Source organism: Dreissena polymorpha, chromosome 5, assembly GCF_020536995.1.
Source record: "Dreissena polymorpha isolate Duluth1 chromosome 5, UMN_Dpol_1.0, whole genome shotgun sequence".
NCBI classification, from domain to species: domain Eukaryota; kingdom Metazoa; phylum Mollusca; class Bivalvia; order Myida; family Dreissenidae; genus Dreissena; species Dreissena polymorpha.
Window position 1 is genome coordinate 107,767,218 of NC_068359.1, and position 19,585 is coordinate 107,786,802.

The window sequence follows — 19,585 nt, forward strand, 5'->3', positions numbered from 1 at the left end:
CAGCGCGAGCCCTGTAATAGTGAGCATTTATTCCAATAATAACACGTTTGCAATGCTCGCGCTGTCGTTCGCCATTTGAGCCATTTGCGCCATTTGCGGAAATATTGAGAATTTGGCTCAAGAAAAATCTAAATTGCCAAAATGCGAAAATCTAGTTAAATTTCGTTGAAAACATCCGCCATTTTAATCCGGACTGGTTTTCTATATTTGTCTCTTTGTTTCAATGAAAGTGTTTGCAATTCGAACAGTTAACGAAACCCCGTCTGTACCGGATAAGACATCGCTTGACCTTATTGTTATTGAAGTTCACATGGTAGCTGGCCAATCAACATTGAGCTCGCTTGCACATGACATGACGTTGTTGAATGAAACATGAGAACCGGTGGAGCTATCGGATAATATTGGGTCATTCTTGCGCAGATGTTGTATAATTTGAATACACATTTAATATCCGACGCAGTCTGCCTTTAAAATAGCGGCCGGTCGCAAAGTCGTATAAAGAGATAAACAAATGAAACAAAAACGTGACAATACCCGTCAATAAATATTTCTAAGCTGACCACTTTTTATCTTTCTACCGAATATTTACCGATCTGAATTAAAGACTGACAATTAAATAATTAGTTATATGGCGATAATATTACACATCTCTGCCAATTGCCGAATTAAATTGAACGGTGATAATTAATAAATTTGTTTTTTTACTCCCAAACTATCATGAACGACAGCAGGGTATTTTAATTAAAGGGATACGAGAAAAACAGGAGCGGTTTAATTGTATTTAAAGTCTAATTAATCGCATATGCATGTCAAATAAATAGGCGACTCAAATAAATACCGGTACGCATTTTGTTCATTGGTATTCTAGATATCCTTGAAAGAGCATTCAATTAAATGACGCAAATAACCGGAAAGGATAAAAAGCGGAAAAGAAAAATTTAGCGAAAAGAATTTTCGGCGAGCAAAAAAAAATTTTTTTTGGAAAGTGAGAAAAAAAAATTCAGTGGGGCCGATTTTAGTGGGTGGGTCGGGTTATGCCAAACAAAAGAATTTTTAAGGATGGCCCAGTCTTTTCCTGTTACAGTTTTGACTTTAACGTCTGGCAAATATTGTGCCACCATTCTGGGACAGTGCTTACCCAAGCACCACATAATATCTCCCAAAACGTGACCCAGTTTGTACTGTGACATACACCTCCATTCAAATATATTATTAATCCTCAAATACAGGTTTTCAGGATTCAGGTATACCCAGGAAACATCACAGCCCCTGTTGGGCACCAGATGTCACAGGGTGACCGGTCCATGACTCCAACCGAGGACACCCCACTATCAGGGCGAGTTAACCAGGCCGTTGCACAACCTCCAGCCTAAAGTGACCAAATTTATACCCCAGCACTAAGGGCATCACGTTTAAACGGTTGCGTTTTGCTAAAAAAAACGTTTACAAAAACAGTAAACGTTTAAACGACAGTCAATATCAACAGAATCCATTTTAGTTCATTACGTTACGACGTTGCAAAACTTTTAAACAGCTGCTGAAAAAGACTCGTATTTGTATCATGTGCACCAGATTGCCCTTATTCACAATACCGTTAACATAACAAAACATCATGTACGGACTAGACATCTTGAATATTTAATGCGCGTTGGCACGAAATGCTCGAGAAAATTTTCTTCCGATTTGTTGCATGAGCATGCCCCGAATCATCTTGAACATTCGACGCTCATCGGTACGAAGTGCTCAAGGAAATTTTCCTGCCGTTTCTTCATCAGCATTCATTTTTAAGGATATTGCGAACGAGACAGGTCCAGGAAAAAAATCTCCCTATTGGAACTTTACTTTTTTACTAAAATTGAAGTATTCGGAAAAGAAAAGGTAAAATATAACTTGTGTGAGTTTTTCTTTCAAAGGTAGAAGTACAAGGGCTATGGCTTACCACATAAAAATGGTTCACAAGTCTGTGCGACTTGATGCAACTATAACGTCTTCAGACGATAGTGACGGATACACAAACCACGCGAGCGAGTTTATTCCCGATGCAGCCAATTTCACGAACAGATACTAGTTTTAATATACATCTTGTTTAGTAAAACATTGAACATTTTAAAATCGGTTTTCTCTCATTGAAGAACTGTGGGTTCGATATTAATTCGTCTTTGTTACAAAATAGAACGGCATGTAAGTAGACAAAATGTAACCCAATTGTTCAACAAGGACACGGACAGTTGGTTTTAATATTACGTCATTGCATGAATGGGATATGCACGGAATATAACTTCCGGAAATAATTACTACTTTAAGTTTGGAAATGCGATGGCGCTAATGCTTTTAAAATGGATATAGGGATACCGTTTAAACGGTAACGTTTCGTTTATTTCATTTCGTTAAAACGTTTAGAAAAATCTGTAAATGTGATACCCTTACCCAGCACTGATAGGAACAAAAATAAATCACCAGCATATACAATAAAAGCACATGACTGTGATTGCTTTCTGGGTAATACTCCGATTTTTTTTCTCAGTAAATGAGAACAAGAGGCCCATGAGGGCCTGAATCGCTCTACTGCTATAAACACTGTGCACATTTGGAAATAATAAGATGGAAACTGTGTACTTAATCGCGCAAACAAGGAGAATATTCTCAAATTCAAGGGGTGATTATTGTGTACTTATTTTTCCGATACTGCTCATATTCAATAGGGTTCAAGTCCTCATTGATATAAAGATACTGTGCAAATTTGGAAATAATTGGATGAAAACTGTGGAATTAATTGCTTAAACAAGCGGGATTTCAAAATTTTCTCATATTCAATGGGAAGTCATTCTGGACTTATTGCTTCGATATTGCTCTTTTTAAACAAGGGCTGTTTGTAAAACATGCATGCCCCCCATATGGGCTGTCAGTTGTAGTGGCAGCCGTTGTGTGAATACAGTTTTTGTCACTGTGACCTTGACCTTTGACCTAGTGACCTGAAAATCAATAGGGGTCATCTGCCAGTGATGATGAATGTACCTATGAAGTTTCATGATCCTAGGCCTAGGCCTAATTATTCTTGAGTTATCATCAGGAAACCATTTTACTGTTGTGAGTCACTGTGACCTTGACCTTTGAACTAGTGACTAGGGGTCATCTGCCAGTCATGATCAATGTACCTATGAAGTTTCATGATCCTAGGCGTAAGCATTCTTGAGTTAACATCCAGAAACCATTTTACTGTTTCGAGTCACTGTGACCTTGACCTTTGACCTAGTGACCTGAAAATCAATAGGGGTCATCTGCCAGTCATTATCAGTGTACCTATAAAGTTTCATGATCCTAGGCATAAGCATTCTTGAGTTATCATCTGGAAACCATTTTACTGTTTCAAGTCACTGTGACCTTGACGTTTGACCTAGTGATCTGAAAATCAATAGGGGTCATCTGCCAGTCATGATCAATGTTCCTATGAAGTTTCATGATCCTAGGCGTAAGCATTCTTGAGTTTTCATCCGGAAACCATTTTACTATTTTGAGTCACTGTGACCTTGACCTTTGACCTAGTGACCTGAAAATCAATAGGGGTCATCTGCCAGTCATGATCAATGTTCCTATGAAGTTTCATGATCCTAGGCGTAAGCATTCTTGAGTTTTCATCCGGAAACCATTTTACTATTTTGAGTCACTGTGACCTTGACCTTTGACCTAGTGACCTGAAAATCAATAGGGGTCATCTGCCAGTCATGATTAATAAGCATTCTTGATAGTGCTGCAACAATACGCCAAAAACCATATTGCAATATATTGTCAGTTCAAAAACCCGTATTGCAATATATCGCAATATATTGCTAACTTGTACCAAAATTATAACTTGCCAATTACCCGATAATCCCGTATATTCCAGTTTTAAAGCAAATTCTGGTATATATTTACTATAAATGTGCTCAAGAATAACAAGAAACACGAACATTCGCAAATTTTCTTAAGTATCAAATACATTTTGGCATTCGTTTCTATTTAAAGATGTGATGAAATAACATCCAACCGGGGCGTTTTTTTTCCACTGAACACGCGTAATTAACCTGACGTGATGTTCCCGTTTTTATACAACACAAAATACACCCATACTTTCCATGCGACGTTCTACATGTCTGTATAATTTTCGCGCGCTTTTTATTGAGACAAAGGATAAAGCACTTTTTATTTGACGCTAGAATTTTTTATTTTCCCATAAGCATTAAAATTTGGAAGCGTATTTCCGAAATTTGGATTACAAATTTAATAATGCTCAATTCAGAATCGAACGAAACATTTACAGCTGTGTGCAATTAATTCAACGATAATCTGTTCAAAAGCATCGAACAAATGCTCCGATGTAACAACGCTTCTCCGTATAATACACTTTCAGAATGCTATTTTTACGGAAAAAAATATTTACACTGCTTTGTTTTGTTTACCTTGTTATCATTATTTCAGATGGCTTTTCTGGACGAAATGTAAATGAATTTTTGTAAAATTTTCGTACCGGTATGATGAAAATCGTATCGCAATACAATATGCGGATTGCGTTATATATCAATATACCGGTATATTGTTGCAGCACTAATTCTTGAGTTATCATCAGGAAACCATTGTACTATTTCGAGTCACTGTGACCTTGACCTTTGACCTAGTGACCTGAAAATCAATAGGGGTCATCTGCCAGTCATGATCAATCTACCTATGAAGTTTCATAATCCTAGGCCTAAGCATTCTTGAGTTATCATCCGGAAACCATTTTACTATTTCGAGTCACTGTGACCTTGACCTTTGACCTAGTGACCTGAAAATCAATAGGGGTCATCTGCCAATCATGATCAATCTACCTATGAAGTTTCATGATACTAGGCCTAAGCGTTCTTGAGTTATCATCCGGAAACCATTTTACTATTTCGAGTCACTGTGAACTTGACCTTTGACCTAGTGACCTGAAAATCAATAGGGGTCATCTGCCAGTCATGATCAATGTACCTTTGAGGTTTCATGATCCTCGGCCTTAGCGTTCTTGAGTTATCATCTGGAAACCATCTGGTGGACGGACGGACGGACCGACAGACATGAGCAAAAAAATATACCCCCTCTTCTTCGAAGGGGGGCATAAAAAGGGTTTGAGTCCTCATTGATACAAAGACACTGTGCAAGTTTGCCAAGATGTGGATGAAAATTATGGACTTTATCACATAAAAAAATCCTGAATTTTCTTTTCTTTTTCAAATTCAAGGGGAGATAATTCTGGACTTATAACTCCGATATTGCTCATTTTCAATAGGGTTGACTCATCATTCAGATAAAGACACTGTGCAAGTTGGGAAATGATTGATTGCAAACTGTGGACTTGATTGCGTAAACAAGCCATATTTCACAATTTTCTCAAATTCAAGGACAGATAATTCTGGACTTTTTACTCTGATGTTACCCATTTTCAATAGGGTTCGAGTCCTCATTAATATAAAGACACTGAACAAGTTTGAAAAGAATCAGATGAAAACTGTGGACTTTATCGCGTAAACAAGAAAAAGTCTAACGCACGCACTGACGGAAACCACGCCATGACATAAGCTCTTCAGGCCTCCGCCAGTAGAGCTAAAAATAAGAGATTTTCACTTGAGCAAGTGCTCATACAAATATTTACTTCCTCACTTACTGGTTAATCAGTGTTTGTTTTACAATACACTGTTATTTCCTTTTTTTGTTTTTTCCTTTTAATTTGATTGATTTATGAATGGTAGAATTTTGGAATGGTAAAATACACCGATTTAATCAAGATTCCAATAAATAATAATATTTTATACCGTTCTTATTGATCGATTTTACATTCTATAAATTTGTTGTTGCATATGTAAACAAAGTTTGTGCGCCCATACTAGTGTCAGGTTAAAAACCATATAAAACAAGCAAATTCGTTGAATTGGTATCCCCCGCCAAATTAATTTCATTGAAATGCACGGAAGCAGTTCCACAATATGCTTCTGGACACAAAAGTTTTCTGGACGGATGGACAACGCCAAAACAATCTCATCCAGATAAAAGGACAGATGGACAGCACCATTACAATATCCTCCTTCAGATAAAATCATGAGAGAAGGAAAGACAGACAAGTCAGCGACTATATGCTCTCCCTTGTTGGAGCACAAAATCTCTAACCTGTAATTTTTAAGTACAAAGATGTATACATAATAATTATTCTGGAAAAAATGCTGGTCAGTTTAGGGGTTTACAACCTTACATGAAGCATTTGTGTAACCTTGACCCTTGATGTGAATCGTATGACCTTACATGAAGTATATTGTGTGACGTCAACCTTAACCCTAGACATGTACCTTGACCTTAACCCTAGACATGAATCTTACATATGACACACAGCAAGGAAGAAGATGGAGAAGAATTATGGAAGGTTATTACATAATCCACTGATGCATAGTAAAATAATGGCTAAATAATAAATATATCTACAAATGTGTGACCTTTGATGTGTGACCTTGACTTTGGTCAAAAACACATAGGTCTTGCACAGCCTGATAATTAGGAACAATTAGATCAGGACATTTTGAGAATCCATTTTAGTATGGTAGAATCCTTACCAAATAAGGCATATTTTATCAAAATGTGTGATTTTGAGCATTGTGTGTGACTTTGACCATGACCCTAGCAACCTGAATCTTATATTTGACACTCAGCTAGATAATTGAGAACAATTGTGGACAGTTATTACAGAATCCTTTGATGCAAACGAATGACTAAATAATGAATAATTCTTAAAAAATGTGACCTTTAACCTTAATGTCTGACCTTGACCTTAGCCCCTAGGATTATGGGTGTTGAATGTGAAGCACCCCCAGATGATTGAGAACAACTATGACAAGTTTCATGGCTCTGGCTCATGTGTTAATGGAGATAAAGCTCTAAGCTTATATTAAAAAGCATTTTTTTCAAGATACAAAGGGCAATAACTCCGTTATTAACAGATGGTGTACAATGCCATTTGGTGTGCATCATCCTCTTTAATATCCATATGTATACTCATACCAAGTTTCAATGAAATCCGCCGAAGAACTTCCAAGATATGGCTCCGGACACAAAAGTGCCGGAAAGACAACGCCAAAACAATATCCCTCCGCCTATGGCGGGGGATACTAATGTATTTCCATGACTGATCGAAAAAGTTGTTATTAAACAAGGGCACCGCTTAACGGGTGCCAACGCTCGGCTGCTGATGCAGTTTAGAACAAGAAACTGTCGGAGACGGGTGATGCTCCCCAAAGTTTTTTTTGTCACAATATTGCACTATATATTCAGATATAAAAGGAAACGTCTTGAGGGCACAGTAGTTGGGGGGACAAGAGTTTTTTTATAGAAAATTTCAAAGGGCCATAACTTTGTGAAAAATCATCCGACCAGAACCCGCTGATAATATGCACATCTCCTCTTGGTAGTAAAGCTTCCCATAAAGTTTCATTGAATTCCGGTCATTAGTTGCTGAGAAATAGCCGGGACAAAAATTGTGCACTGACGGACACACGGACGGACAGACGAAGTGGCGACTATATGCTCCCCCCAAAATAAATTTTGGGGGAGCATAATAAATGAAAGGTTATCAGAATTTTTATTTTTTTATTTTTTGTTAGAGGTCACAGTGACCTTGACCACTGACCTAGTGACCCAAAAATGGTAGTGGTTGTAGAACTCATCAAGGTGCATCTACATATGAAGTTTAAAGGTTGTACATGGCAGCACTTTGATTTTAATGTTAAGGTTTTAGCACAGCGGACGCCGGACAACAAGCTGACTATGACAATACCTCGGGTTTTCTCCGAAAACAGCCGAGCTAAAAATGGTAGTGGGGAATACATGTATGTTAATCATATTCATGTTGATCACTCACTGAGTATGGTCACTGAAAGTGAAATTTCATATAAAAATGCTCTGTAACTTCAGTCTCTAAATACAGATAAAAAGTCACCAGAATGCAGGATTTTATGTTTCATTTTCGAAATTTTCTAGGAGGAGGACCTCCGAACCCCCCCGATTGCACCTACCCACTTCGCCACTTTGTTGCTTAATAACAATCGTTGATGGGAAAATTCTCACACCGCTTTTCTAAACCCTGGCTACAGGCCTGATCTGTAGGTCATGTAGGTAGACCCAAATACACTGAACAAGAGCTGTCAGAAGACAGCGTGCTCGACTTTTGGACTGCTTGACAGTATAATGTAAGCCAGCATGGGGAAATTGTTCATATTCAATAAGGTCAAGGTAATATAGTCATATTCTAACTGGAAGAGGACCATATTTGAAACATATTGATCACTTATGTTTTAAAAAAGTGGTACATCATAGACGATTCTGAGTTCAGGTATCTTTTTAACAATCTATTGAACATTTGTAAAGACATAAAACAAACTAATAAGATTATATTTAAGTTTGATAGCAATAGCTTGGGTGGGATGGATGGACGGTCTTTCAAAAATAAAATAATAAAAACAAGACTATTGTCATGCAATATGGTCCCCAACCGGTGAAACTCCACCATTGTCAGATTTTTTTATATATATTTGTTGCCATAGCAACCAGAATTTTTGACGTAGGAACAAAATGAAATGAAGTGCATAATTTCCATATTGCCATCTTTTCATGTTTCAAGTTTCATGAAAAAATATGAAGAACTTTTGAAGTTATGGCAGGATCCAGAAAAGTGTGACTGACAGACTGACTGACAGACTGACTGACTGACTGACTAACTGACAGACACACAGAGCGCAAACCACAAGGTTTCACCGGTAGGGGACAATAAATATTTGTGTTTTTTTAACCATGTTTAAAAAAATATATATTTTTGTGTGGGTGGTGGGGGTGGAGAGGGGGAATAATGTGGTGGTGTGGTCATTAATTAGATGATATTTAAAAAACAAGGGACAAAATTGTCACAAAACCAGGTTTTCATTGTGAAAAAAAAATCTGATAAAGGGAGAAAACTCAAACTGAACTTTTGAAATGACCAAAAAAAAAAAACCCCCTTTGTAATTTTTTTTTTTTTTTTTTAAATCTATTTTTAGTCGTGGCGACCTTGACATTGGAGATATTGACGTGATTCTTTCGTGGGACACACCGTCCCATGATGGTGAACAAATGTGCCAAATGATTTTAAAATCTCACAATGAATGACATAGTTATGGCCAGGACAAGCTCATTTATGGCCATTTTTGACTTTTGAACTCAAAGTGTGACCTTGACCTTGGAGATATCGACGTAATTATTTCGCGCGACACACCGTCCAATGATGGTGAACAAATGTGCCAAATGATTTTAAAATCTGACGATGAACGACATAGTTATGGCTCGGACAAGCTCATTTATGGCCATTTTTGACCTTTGAACTCAAAGTGTGACCTTGACCTTGGAGATATCGACGTAATTATTTCGCGCGACACACCGTCCAATGATGGTGAACAAATGTGCCAAATGATTTTAAAATCTGACAATGAACGACATAGTTATGGCCCGGACAAGCTTATTCCGCCAGCCCGCCAGCCAGCCCGCCAGCCAGCCAGCCCGCCCGCATTCGCCAATCTAATAACCAGTTTTTTCCTTCGGAAAACCTGGTTAACAAGACTATTATCAAGCAATATAAGTCCCCTACCGGCTCCACCATTGTCAGAAATAATTATTTATTTTTTTAATTGTTGCCATAGCAACCAGAATTTTTGACGTAGGAACAAAATGAAATGACGTGCATAATGTCCTTATTGCCATCTATCCATGTTTCAAGTTTCATGAAAAAATATTAAGAACTTTTAAAGTTATCGCAGGATCCAGAAAAGTGTTACAGACTGACTGACTTACACACAGAGCGCAAACCATAAGTCCCCTCCGGTGAAACAGGTAGGGGACTAATAAGAAGAAAACAAAAGCTGTGTTTGTGAAACAAAATGCCCCTTACTGCGACGCTTTCAAGCCATATATTTGACCTTTGACCTTGAAGGATGACCTTGACCTTTCACCAGTCAAAATATGCAGCTCCACGAGATACACATGCATGACAAATATCAAGTTGCTATCTTCAATTTTTCAAAATTTGACCTTGAACCTTATCCTTGAAGGATGACCTTGACCTTTCACCACTCAAAATGGGCAGCTCCATGAGATACGCATGCATGCCAAATATCGAGTTGCTATCTTCAATATTGCAAAATTTGACCTTTGACCTTTTACCTTGAAGGATGACCTTGACCTTTCACCACTCAAAATGTGCAGCTCCATGAGATATGCATGCATGCCAAATATCAGTTGCTATCTTCAATATTGCAAAATTTGACCCTTGACCTTGAAGGATGACCTTGACCTTTCACCACTCAAAATGTGCAGCTCCATGAGATACGCATGCATGCCAAAAATTGAGTTGCTATCTTCAATATTGCAAAATTTGACCTTGACCTTGAAGGATGACCTTGACCTTACTTTTCACCACTCAAAATGTGCAGCTCCATGAGATACGCATGCATGCCAAATATCGAGTTGCTATCTTTAATATTGCAAAATTTGACCTTTGACCTATACCTTTGACCTTGAAGGATGACCTTGATCTTTCAGCACTCAAAATGTGCAGCTCCATGAGATATGCATGCATGCCAAATATCAAGTTGCTATCTTCAATATTGCAAAATTTGACCTTGACCTTTGACCTTGAAGGATGACCTTGACCTTTCACCATTCAAAATGTGCAGCTCCATGAGATACACATGCATGCCAAATATCAAGTTGCTATCTTCAATCTTGCAAAAATTATGACCAATGTTAAAGTTTTCGGACAGACGCACAGACTGACTAAGGAACTGCTAAGGAAAACAATTTTTTTTTTTTTTTTGGGGGGGGGGGGGGGATTCTGAGGTGGGGCGTGGGGGATGGTTTGGGTGGAATCCATTGTGGTATATTAGGAGTAAAATAAACCAAAAAACAAAAGTTAACCAAATTTTCAATTTTCTAAGTATAAAAGGGGCCATAATTCTATCAAAATGCCAGTCAGAGTTACATAACTTTGCCTGCACAGTCCCCTTATGATAGTTAGTTAGTGTTGCAAGCATGAAAGCAATAGCTTTGATACTTTAGGAATAAAGTGGACCTAAACACCCAAAATTTAACCAAATTTTCAATTTTCTTAGTAAAAAAAGGGGCATTACTCTAAAAATAATGCTGACAGAGTTATGCACCTTGACCTACACAATTGTCTTGTTGCCATAAAGAAGTATTCCAAGTTTGGGTTAATTATCTTTGATAGTGTTAAAGTTATTTGACTTAATAAAAAAAATTAACCAACGGCGACGCCGACGCCGGGTGAGTAGTATAGCTCTGATTTTTCTTCGAAAAGTCGAGCTAAAAATCAGCTCAATATCTGAAAGGGTTGCCTAAAAAAAAATCCAGAAAACAGTTATTAAAGAGAAAATGGGAAAGTTTGTGGCCTAAAACTTTGTCAAAAAACAAAGGACCAGAATGAATTGTACTCTTCATCTGTAAGTCGTGTAGGCAGACTCACATACCAAAAATCAGCTAAATATCTGAAAAAATCTTCAGTCTGAAAACGGTTATTATAGAGACAATTTCTAAGACCAAGGCCCATAACTTCATCAAAAATCCACGAAACAGAACACATTTTACACTTCATCCATAGGTCATGTAGGTGGACACACATACCAACAATTAGAACAATATCCTAATGTGATGTGTAAAATCTTCCGGAAAATACAATACTGGACGGACTGTCACAGACAGACAGTACTACAGACTGCTATATGCCAGCCTACTGGTAGCCATAAAAAAGAGATAAATGATTTAGTGATACATGTATATGAGGATTGGGGATGGTCATAAGCAAACAACTGTGAATGTATCAATGAGTTGTTAACTGTACACAACGCCAGCAGTAATGATATAATTCGAAACTATATATCTACTGTCAGCATCAGGAACAGATGGCATAACCAAATAATCCAAATAAGATCAAGGTAATGGTGTAGTGTTGATGGCTTATGATAGTTGGTTGTATAGCAACAGCAAAGGCAACATCCAATTGTTTTAAAAAGCAGTGTTGATGTTAAATTTCATGGTAAAGTAATCAAATTAGGTTGCGGTGAAAGTGTGATCGGCTGATTTATGAGGATGGTAATGAGCAACAACTTTGAAAACAGGCCCCATGTTCACAAAAAGATTTTGCAATTGAAAATCGATTTTAACTGACATTGATTTTCATTTTTGCCTATCAACAGAACTACAATGGAAATCCATTTTCAATTACAAGCAAAATCGATTTCCTATTGCAAAAAATGCTTTGTGAACACACTGCCTGGAGTTGTGTTGGTGCTAAAAGAACCAGTTAACTTATTTCCACTGATTGATAGACAGAAAGATGGACAGCAAAATCACCAGATCCTACATAAAGGTACTGACCGATAAATAACAAGAAACCGTCGGAGACGGGTGATGCTCCCCAAAGGTTTTTTTTGTCACAATATTGCATTATATATTCAGATAAAAGGAAACGTCTTGAGGGCACAGTGGTTGGGGGGACAATAATTTGTTTATAGAAAATTTAAAAAGGGCCATAACTCTGTGAAAAATCATCCGACCAGAACCCGCTGAAAATATGCACATCTCCTCTTGGTAGTGAAGCTTCCCATAAAGTTTCATTGAATTCCGGTCATTAGTTGCTGAGAAATAGCTCGGACAAGAATTGCACTATATCTACAGTTAATGGAAAATTTCAAAGGGCCATAACTCTGTGAAAAATCATCCGACCAGAACCGGCTGATAATATGCACATCTCCTCTTGGTAGTGAAGCTTCCCATAAAGTTTCATTGAATTCCAGTAAATAATTGCCAAGAAATAGCCCGGACAAAAATTGTGCACGGATGGACAGACACATGGACGGACAGACGAAGCGGCAACTATATGCTTTTGGGGGAGCATAAAAACAACTTGAGACTACAAACTATATGCCCCTTTAATATATATATATATATATATATATATATATATATATATATATATACATGTATATGAAGGTACTTACCCATTTTTTGGTTAACCCATTGTTGTTTTAACTCATCACATCAGAAGATTATGCATCTGAAAAATATATATGAGGCTATTTTAGTTTTAATAAATGACCGAACATGGATTGCTTTAAGTGACATACTGTTCAAAGATTGTTCGACAATTATACAATTATTGTTTTCCTTGTTAATTAAAAAATATATAATATAATTATCATAATATTAACCAGAAGTATCCTTCAAAAAGATATTTGGCCTAAATACAGACTTTGGAAATGAAGGTTGAATATTTATGTTTCTAAATAATTAACTTCAAAACAAAAGTTAAAAACTTTTTGTTGCTGTTCCTTTTTGTTTCAGTTGTTAATTGTTTACTCAATACATATACATTAAAGTTTGTTTTGTAGGGTATTGCATACTAAGGTAAACATTTTTTTTAATGTGCTCATAAAGTTTATAAACCAATACATAACCCACATTTCCTTACATATGTATGCTTGTATTTCAGAATATAAGACTGATAGGCAGGCCTGGTTTGACCACTAGGTAAACTAGGCGGCTGCCTAGGCGGGCAAATTTATTGGGCGTCAGTGCGGCACTATGAAATACATATATAAATATTAACAATGAACAAGATGTGTTTGTGAAACACTACGTCCCCCCATATATTTGACCTTGCAGGATGACCTTGACCTTTCACCACTCAAAATGTGCAGCTCCATGAGATGCACAATTACACATGCATGCCAAATATGAATTTGCTATCTTCAATATTGCAAAATTTATGGCAAATGTTAAAGTTTGACGCAAACAAACCAACAAACTGACAGGGCAAAAACAATATGTCCCCCAGTAAAAAATCACAGCCCTTCAGTAATAAATGGATAATTTATAATTGTATTAGTAAAGTAACCCTTTTTTTCACACTAGGTTACATTATACTAAATCATTCGTATCATCTGTGGTTGCATTATATAATAGTATAATATATGTAACCAAGTGTTGAAACAGCCTTTGAATAATTCAAAAGCTGATTCTCCTATCATATTGGATCTGGAGGTAAATTGGTGTTTGTAAGAGTTTAGCTAGTTTAATATTTATTATTTATTTGTAATTGAATGAGATGGGAAATTACAGTGTGAATGACAGTCTAACTAAATTATGCATGCTTGGTTATGCATGTTTGCTATTTGATGACTGCTTTAAGGTAAACTTTTGTAAATAGGAATACATTTATTCATGTATCAGGAAGTCTTCTGCGTTGTTTGATACCAAGGTAGTGAAATCGGTTGAAAATTGGGTGTGTGTGGGTTGCTCTATGATGTTTACAGTTTGAAGAATAAAACTAGCGATGAAGAAGTGGAACATTTTTTGAATCATGAGAAACCCCATAGATACATGTATTGATGCAGTTGATCTAAGAAGTGAACTGGAAGACATTTCAAGACAAATTGCAAGGTATATGTACTAAACTTTATATTGAAAAACAAGAGCTGTCTCCATCGGAAGACATGTGCCCCCGTAAAACACTTTTTCGAAACCTTAGTCTAAAACGCAGATTTCGAAACCTAAACAACGACCCTGAGTCAATTTGGATGATTATGTAACTTGACGTAGATCTTATTGCCTAACACATTTTCATGAAGTTTGGTGACGATCCGATTACAATTACTTGAGTAATTGAGTGGAAACGCAATATTTTATGATTCAAGGGCTGTATTACTCAGAAGTGCCAGGGAAAATTTGGCTGATTATCGAACTTAACCTAGATTTTACTGCCTTACAAATTTTTATAAAGTTTGGTGAAGATCCGATGACAATTGCTAGAGTTATTGAGCGGAAACCAGAAAAAAATAAATTTTTCTATGATTCAAGGGCCGTTACTCAGGAGTGTCTTGGTAAATTTGGCTGATTATCAAACTTGACCTAGATCTTATGACCTTACACATTTTCATGAAGTGTTGCGAAGATCTTATGACATTTGCTCGAGTCAGTGAGCGGAAACGAGAAAAAACGCAATTTTTTGATGATTCAAGGGCTGTAACTCAGAAGTGTCTGGGTCAATTTGGCTGATTATCAAACTTGACCTAGAGGTTATTGCCTTTCACATTTTCATGAAGTATTGTGAAGATACAATCACAATTGCTTGAGTTATTAAGCGGAAACGAGAAAAAACGCAATATTTTGATAATTCACAGGTCGTAACTCAGGAAAGTCTGGGTCAATTTGACTGATTATTGAAATTGACCTAGATGTTATTGCCTTGCACATTTACATGAAGTGTGGAGAAGATCCTATGACATTTGCTCGAGTTATTGAGCAGAAACGAGAAAAAAAAATTTTTTATGATGATTCAAGGGCCGTTACTCAGGAGTGTCTGGGTCACTTTGTCCGATTATCAAACTTGACCTAGATGTTATTGTCTTACACATTTTCATGAAGTGTGGAGAAGATACTATGTCATTTGCTCGAGTTATTGAGCGGAAATGAGAAAAAAAACAATTTTACGATGATTCAAGGGCCGTAACTTAGGAGTGTCTGGGTCAATTTGGCCGATTATCAAACTTAAAGCGGGTATATACGATTTAGTCAAATATTTATGAATTTATATAAACTGTGTAAAAAACTTATTATACCGGTATATATATTTCAATATAAATTAAAATAAAAGTTAAGAAGAACATGTGTCGAAAAATGCGAAATAAGCCAGATCTTTAATTCTGAAATTGAAAACAGCTGTACAGCCGAATTCGCCAGCATGTATACCATACATGTACGATGTGCATCTAAACTTAGTTTAACGGTTATTTGAAATTCTGCAACGATATATATTCATACGACACACGAACACTATCTCCGATCCTAATACAAAGACGAATGCTTCGGTTATTGTAGGAAAATATGTACGTCACTATCGGCTCGGGCGCTAATTTGTCTTTGCTGCATTTTATGAAATTCGGCTTTAATGTATAATTTTTCTGGCCTATTTTGTGTTATTGTAACATATTTTATCAATATATTACAATTAAACACATATAAAAAATCGTATATACCCGCTTTAACCTAAATGTTATTGCCTTACACATTTTCATGAAGTGTGGCGAAGATCCTATGAAATTTGCTCGAGTTATCGAGCGGAAACGAGAAAAAAAACAATTTTACTATGATTCAAGGGCCGTAACTCAGGAGTGTCTGGGTCAATTTGGCTGATTATCGAACTTGACCTAGATATTATTGCCTTACACATTTTCATGAAGTTTGGTGAAGATCTGATTACAATTGCTGGAGTTATTGAGCGGAAACGTGAAACAAAATAATTTAGTGAACATTTTACTATTATTCAAGGGCGGTAACTCAAGAGTGTCTGGGTCAATTTGGCTGATTATCGAACTTGACCTAGATGTCATTGCCTAATACATTTCCATGAAGTTTGGTGAAGATCTGATGACATTATTGCTTGACTTATTGAGCGGTAACTAATCTGGATGGAAAGACTAACTAACGGACGGTGCGATTTTAATATGCCCCCAGAACCTATGTTCTGGGGGCATAATAATCTAAAAGATAATGTCATCCTCATCATAAAATAAAAAAATATAGAATCTTAGCTATTACTTCCATAGTTGTAATCCCCAGCAAGAAGCAATATCAAACTGTGTTAAGAGTTTGCACTTAAGCCCAAGATGCAAGCTTAACTAACACCAGCGATTTTTTTCCTTCTTTATAAAGTACTGGAAAACAGCACTTTCCCAATGAGGAAAACATTATAAATTTCCCAATTGCTGTCAAAAATTTCCCAATTTAAGGTTTCTAGAAAAAAATAAATAAATAGGCAACATTTTTTTAGTTTCCCTATAAAGCGATATGGCTTGAACAGAAGTAAATATAATATTGACAACTTGTCAACAACATTTAGTTATCAATTTTAAAGTATTTGGGAGCAAAAAAAAACAAATTAACCAATTTCCCGCTATGAAGACTTCACGACACGAATTTTCCCAATTTCAGGGTCTTTCACGCACAATTTTCCCAATTGGGCTGGTACAGGTACTTTTCCCAATTTGGCAAAAAAAAATCGCTGAACACATCCTGTAGCATCTATATTTTTCTACAGATCAGATTTTTTTTTATACTTTATATAAGCAATCCTCATAACACAAAATATAACAAGGGACAAAATTGTCACAAAACCAGGTTTTCATTGTGAAAAAAAAATCTGATAAAGGGAGAAAACTCAAACTGAACTTTTGAAATGACCAAAAAAAATTAACCCCCTATGTAATTTTTTTTTTTTTTTTTAAATCTATTTTTAGTCGTGGCGACCTTGACATTGGAGATATTGACGTGATTCTTTCGTGGGACACACCGTCCCATGATGGTGAACAAATGTGCCAAATGATTTTAAAATCTCACAATGAATGACATAGTTATGGCCAGGACAAGCTCATTTATGGCCATTTTTGACCTTTGAACTCAAAGTGTGACCTTGACCTTGGAGATATCGACGTAATTATTTCGCGCGACACACCGTCCAATGATGGTGAACAAATGTGCCAAATGATTTTAAAATCTGACGATGAACGACATAGTTATGGCTCGGACAAGCTCATTTATGGCCATTTTTGACCTTTGAACTCAAAGTGTGACCTTGACCTTGGAGATATCGACGTAATTATTTCGCGCGACACACCGTCCAATGATGGTGAACAAATGTGCCAAATGATTTTAAAATCTGACAATGAACGACATAGTTATGGCCCGGACAAGCTTATTCCGCCAGCCCGCCAGCCAGCCCGCCAGCCCGCCCGCATTCGCCAATCTAATAACCAGTTTTTTCCTTCGGAAAACCTGGTTAACAATAACAACAGAACTCTACAAATGATGTAATCCTTATGAGTTTGTAAATTTTATCATTTTCAGATCTTTGAATCCTCAAAGATGCATGTAGTGGATATTTTAAGGCTAAGTATATGTTTGGTATTACTACAGTATTTCCTTGCCAAAACAAAACAACATAACTACAACGAAAGTTTTCAAATCTGAAACATTTTTTTTCAAATTTGTCAATTTATCAAACTGTGAACAGATCCTTAATATGCATGTATTATCAGACAAAACGCCAATTTTATATTTCAAACAAATGTAATGCAGATAAATACAAGTTGATTTTTTTAATATTTACCCTCGTTTTTTGGCTGATTTTAGTATAAAGTGTGTACATGTAGAAACATCTGAATTTAAATTTATTTGAAGACTGGTCGAATAGAAAAGTGCTTGATGCACACACATCGCACATCAAGATTTCCTGCTAAAATTCAACTTTAAAATTTAAAGTTCAACGCCCAGATTGGATGTCAAATAGAGGCATATGATACTCGACATTTAATGGTATGAAGTCACGCAGGTCGTGTTCCTTCAAACTGATCTCCCCTCCATTACACAGGTACTTGAATTTTGTTTTGGTTCTTATATAGGGTAACTCGCCCTTGAGTCGATTTTGCCCTTGAGTCGGACATTTTTATCTGTGTAGTTTTCAAAGATCAATTTTGTCTAGCATGATTTGTGACGTTATAACGAACAATTTACCCTTCATACTCAAAATAAATTAAAAAAATAAATGAAACGTTATCAAATATTATCTCACGATGAATTTATATTCGTTTAAGTTTTAATTACTTCTGGTGACGGAAAATTCAGAATTTTCAATTATCGATTATCTTTATACCATCGGCATTTTGGTCACAGACGTTTTACAGCATTCACAAATGACTTTATATTGGAAACATAACCTTATTCTATAATAATAAAAGGTAATTTTAAGTGGTTTGCTCTATTGTATAGGTATTACAGAAAAAAAAGAATTATAACTCAATTAGCCCTTGAGGCGAACGCAATTCGCCCTTATGGCCAACATGAATTTATGTAATGGCAGAGGCATACGTATGAGAAATAACCACATATTCATACCGATTAGGATGACTCAATCTATAAAGAATCCCATAGCTCACAAACAACAAGAATCACACAATGTTTTATCTTTTTATGTCTGTACTTTTCTTTGTCACCCCAGTGCTACCAATGGTTCCGCTGTTGTAAAGGCCGGATAGACACTACAAGTGACCATGTAATTTTTCCTCGTTTTATAAGTTATATTCGTCAACATGTTGACAAAAGAATAAACTTATAAAATCAACACATGGCTGTTCCTGTGTAATTTGCATTTTTATAAATATAGGGAATGGATAACCAAATACATGCTAAATACAAATCTGTGTCCGTGTTAAGGGCGAATGTGTCCGACTCATGGGCGAATTCAGTGGGTATTGTTATTCAACTATTTTTCAATGAACATAAGCTGGGAATCAAATAATTATTTGTAAAATAGATTCATATGATATGATATTAAAGCCTGCACAAGCTGAGTCCCGGCTTTGATCACAAAGCTTTTTATTATAGACTTATACCGCTTACCCGTCCGACTCAAGGGCGAGTTACCCTATATAATAAGAGAATTCATATATAT

General features: G+C 36.3%; 1 protein-coding gene across 1 annotated transcript in view; it reads right to left on the reverse strand.

The window, feature by feature from the left end:
• Positions 1-19,585, reverse strand: part of LOC127880667 (sacsin-like) — a 60,162-nt gene that overhangs the window by 39,901 nt on the left and 676 nt on the right. Inside the window, exon 2 of the mRNA XM_052427998.1 lies at positions 13,080-13,135. Coding sequence (XP_052283958.1) covers positions 13,080-13,083 — 4 coding nt within the window. The 5' untranslated portion in view covers positions 13,084-13,135. The remainder of the gene's footprint in view (positions 1-13,079; positions 13,136-19,585) is intronic.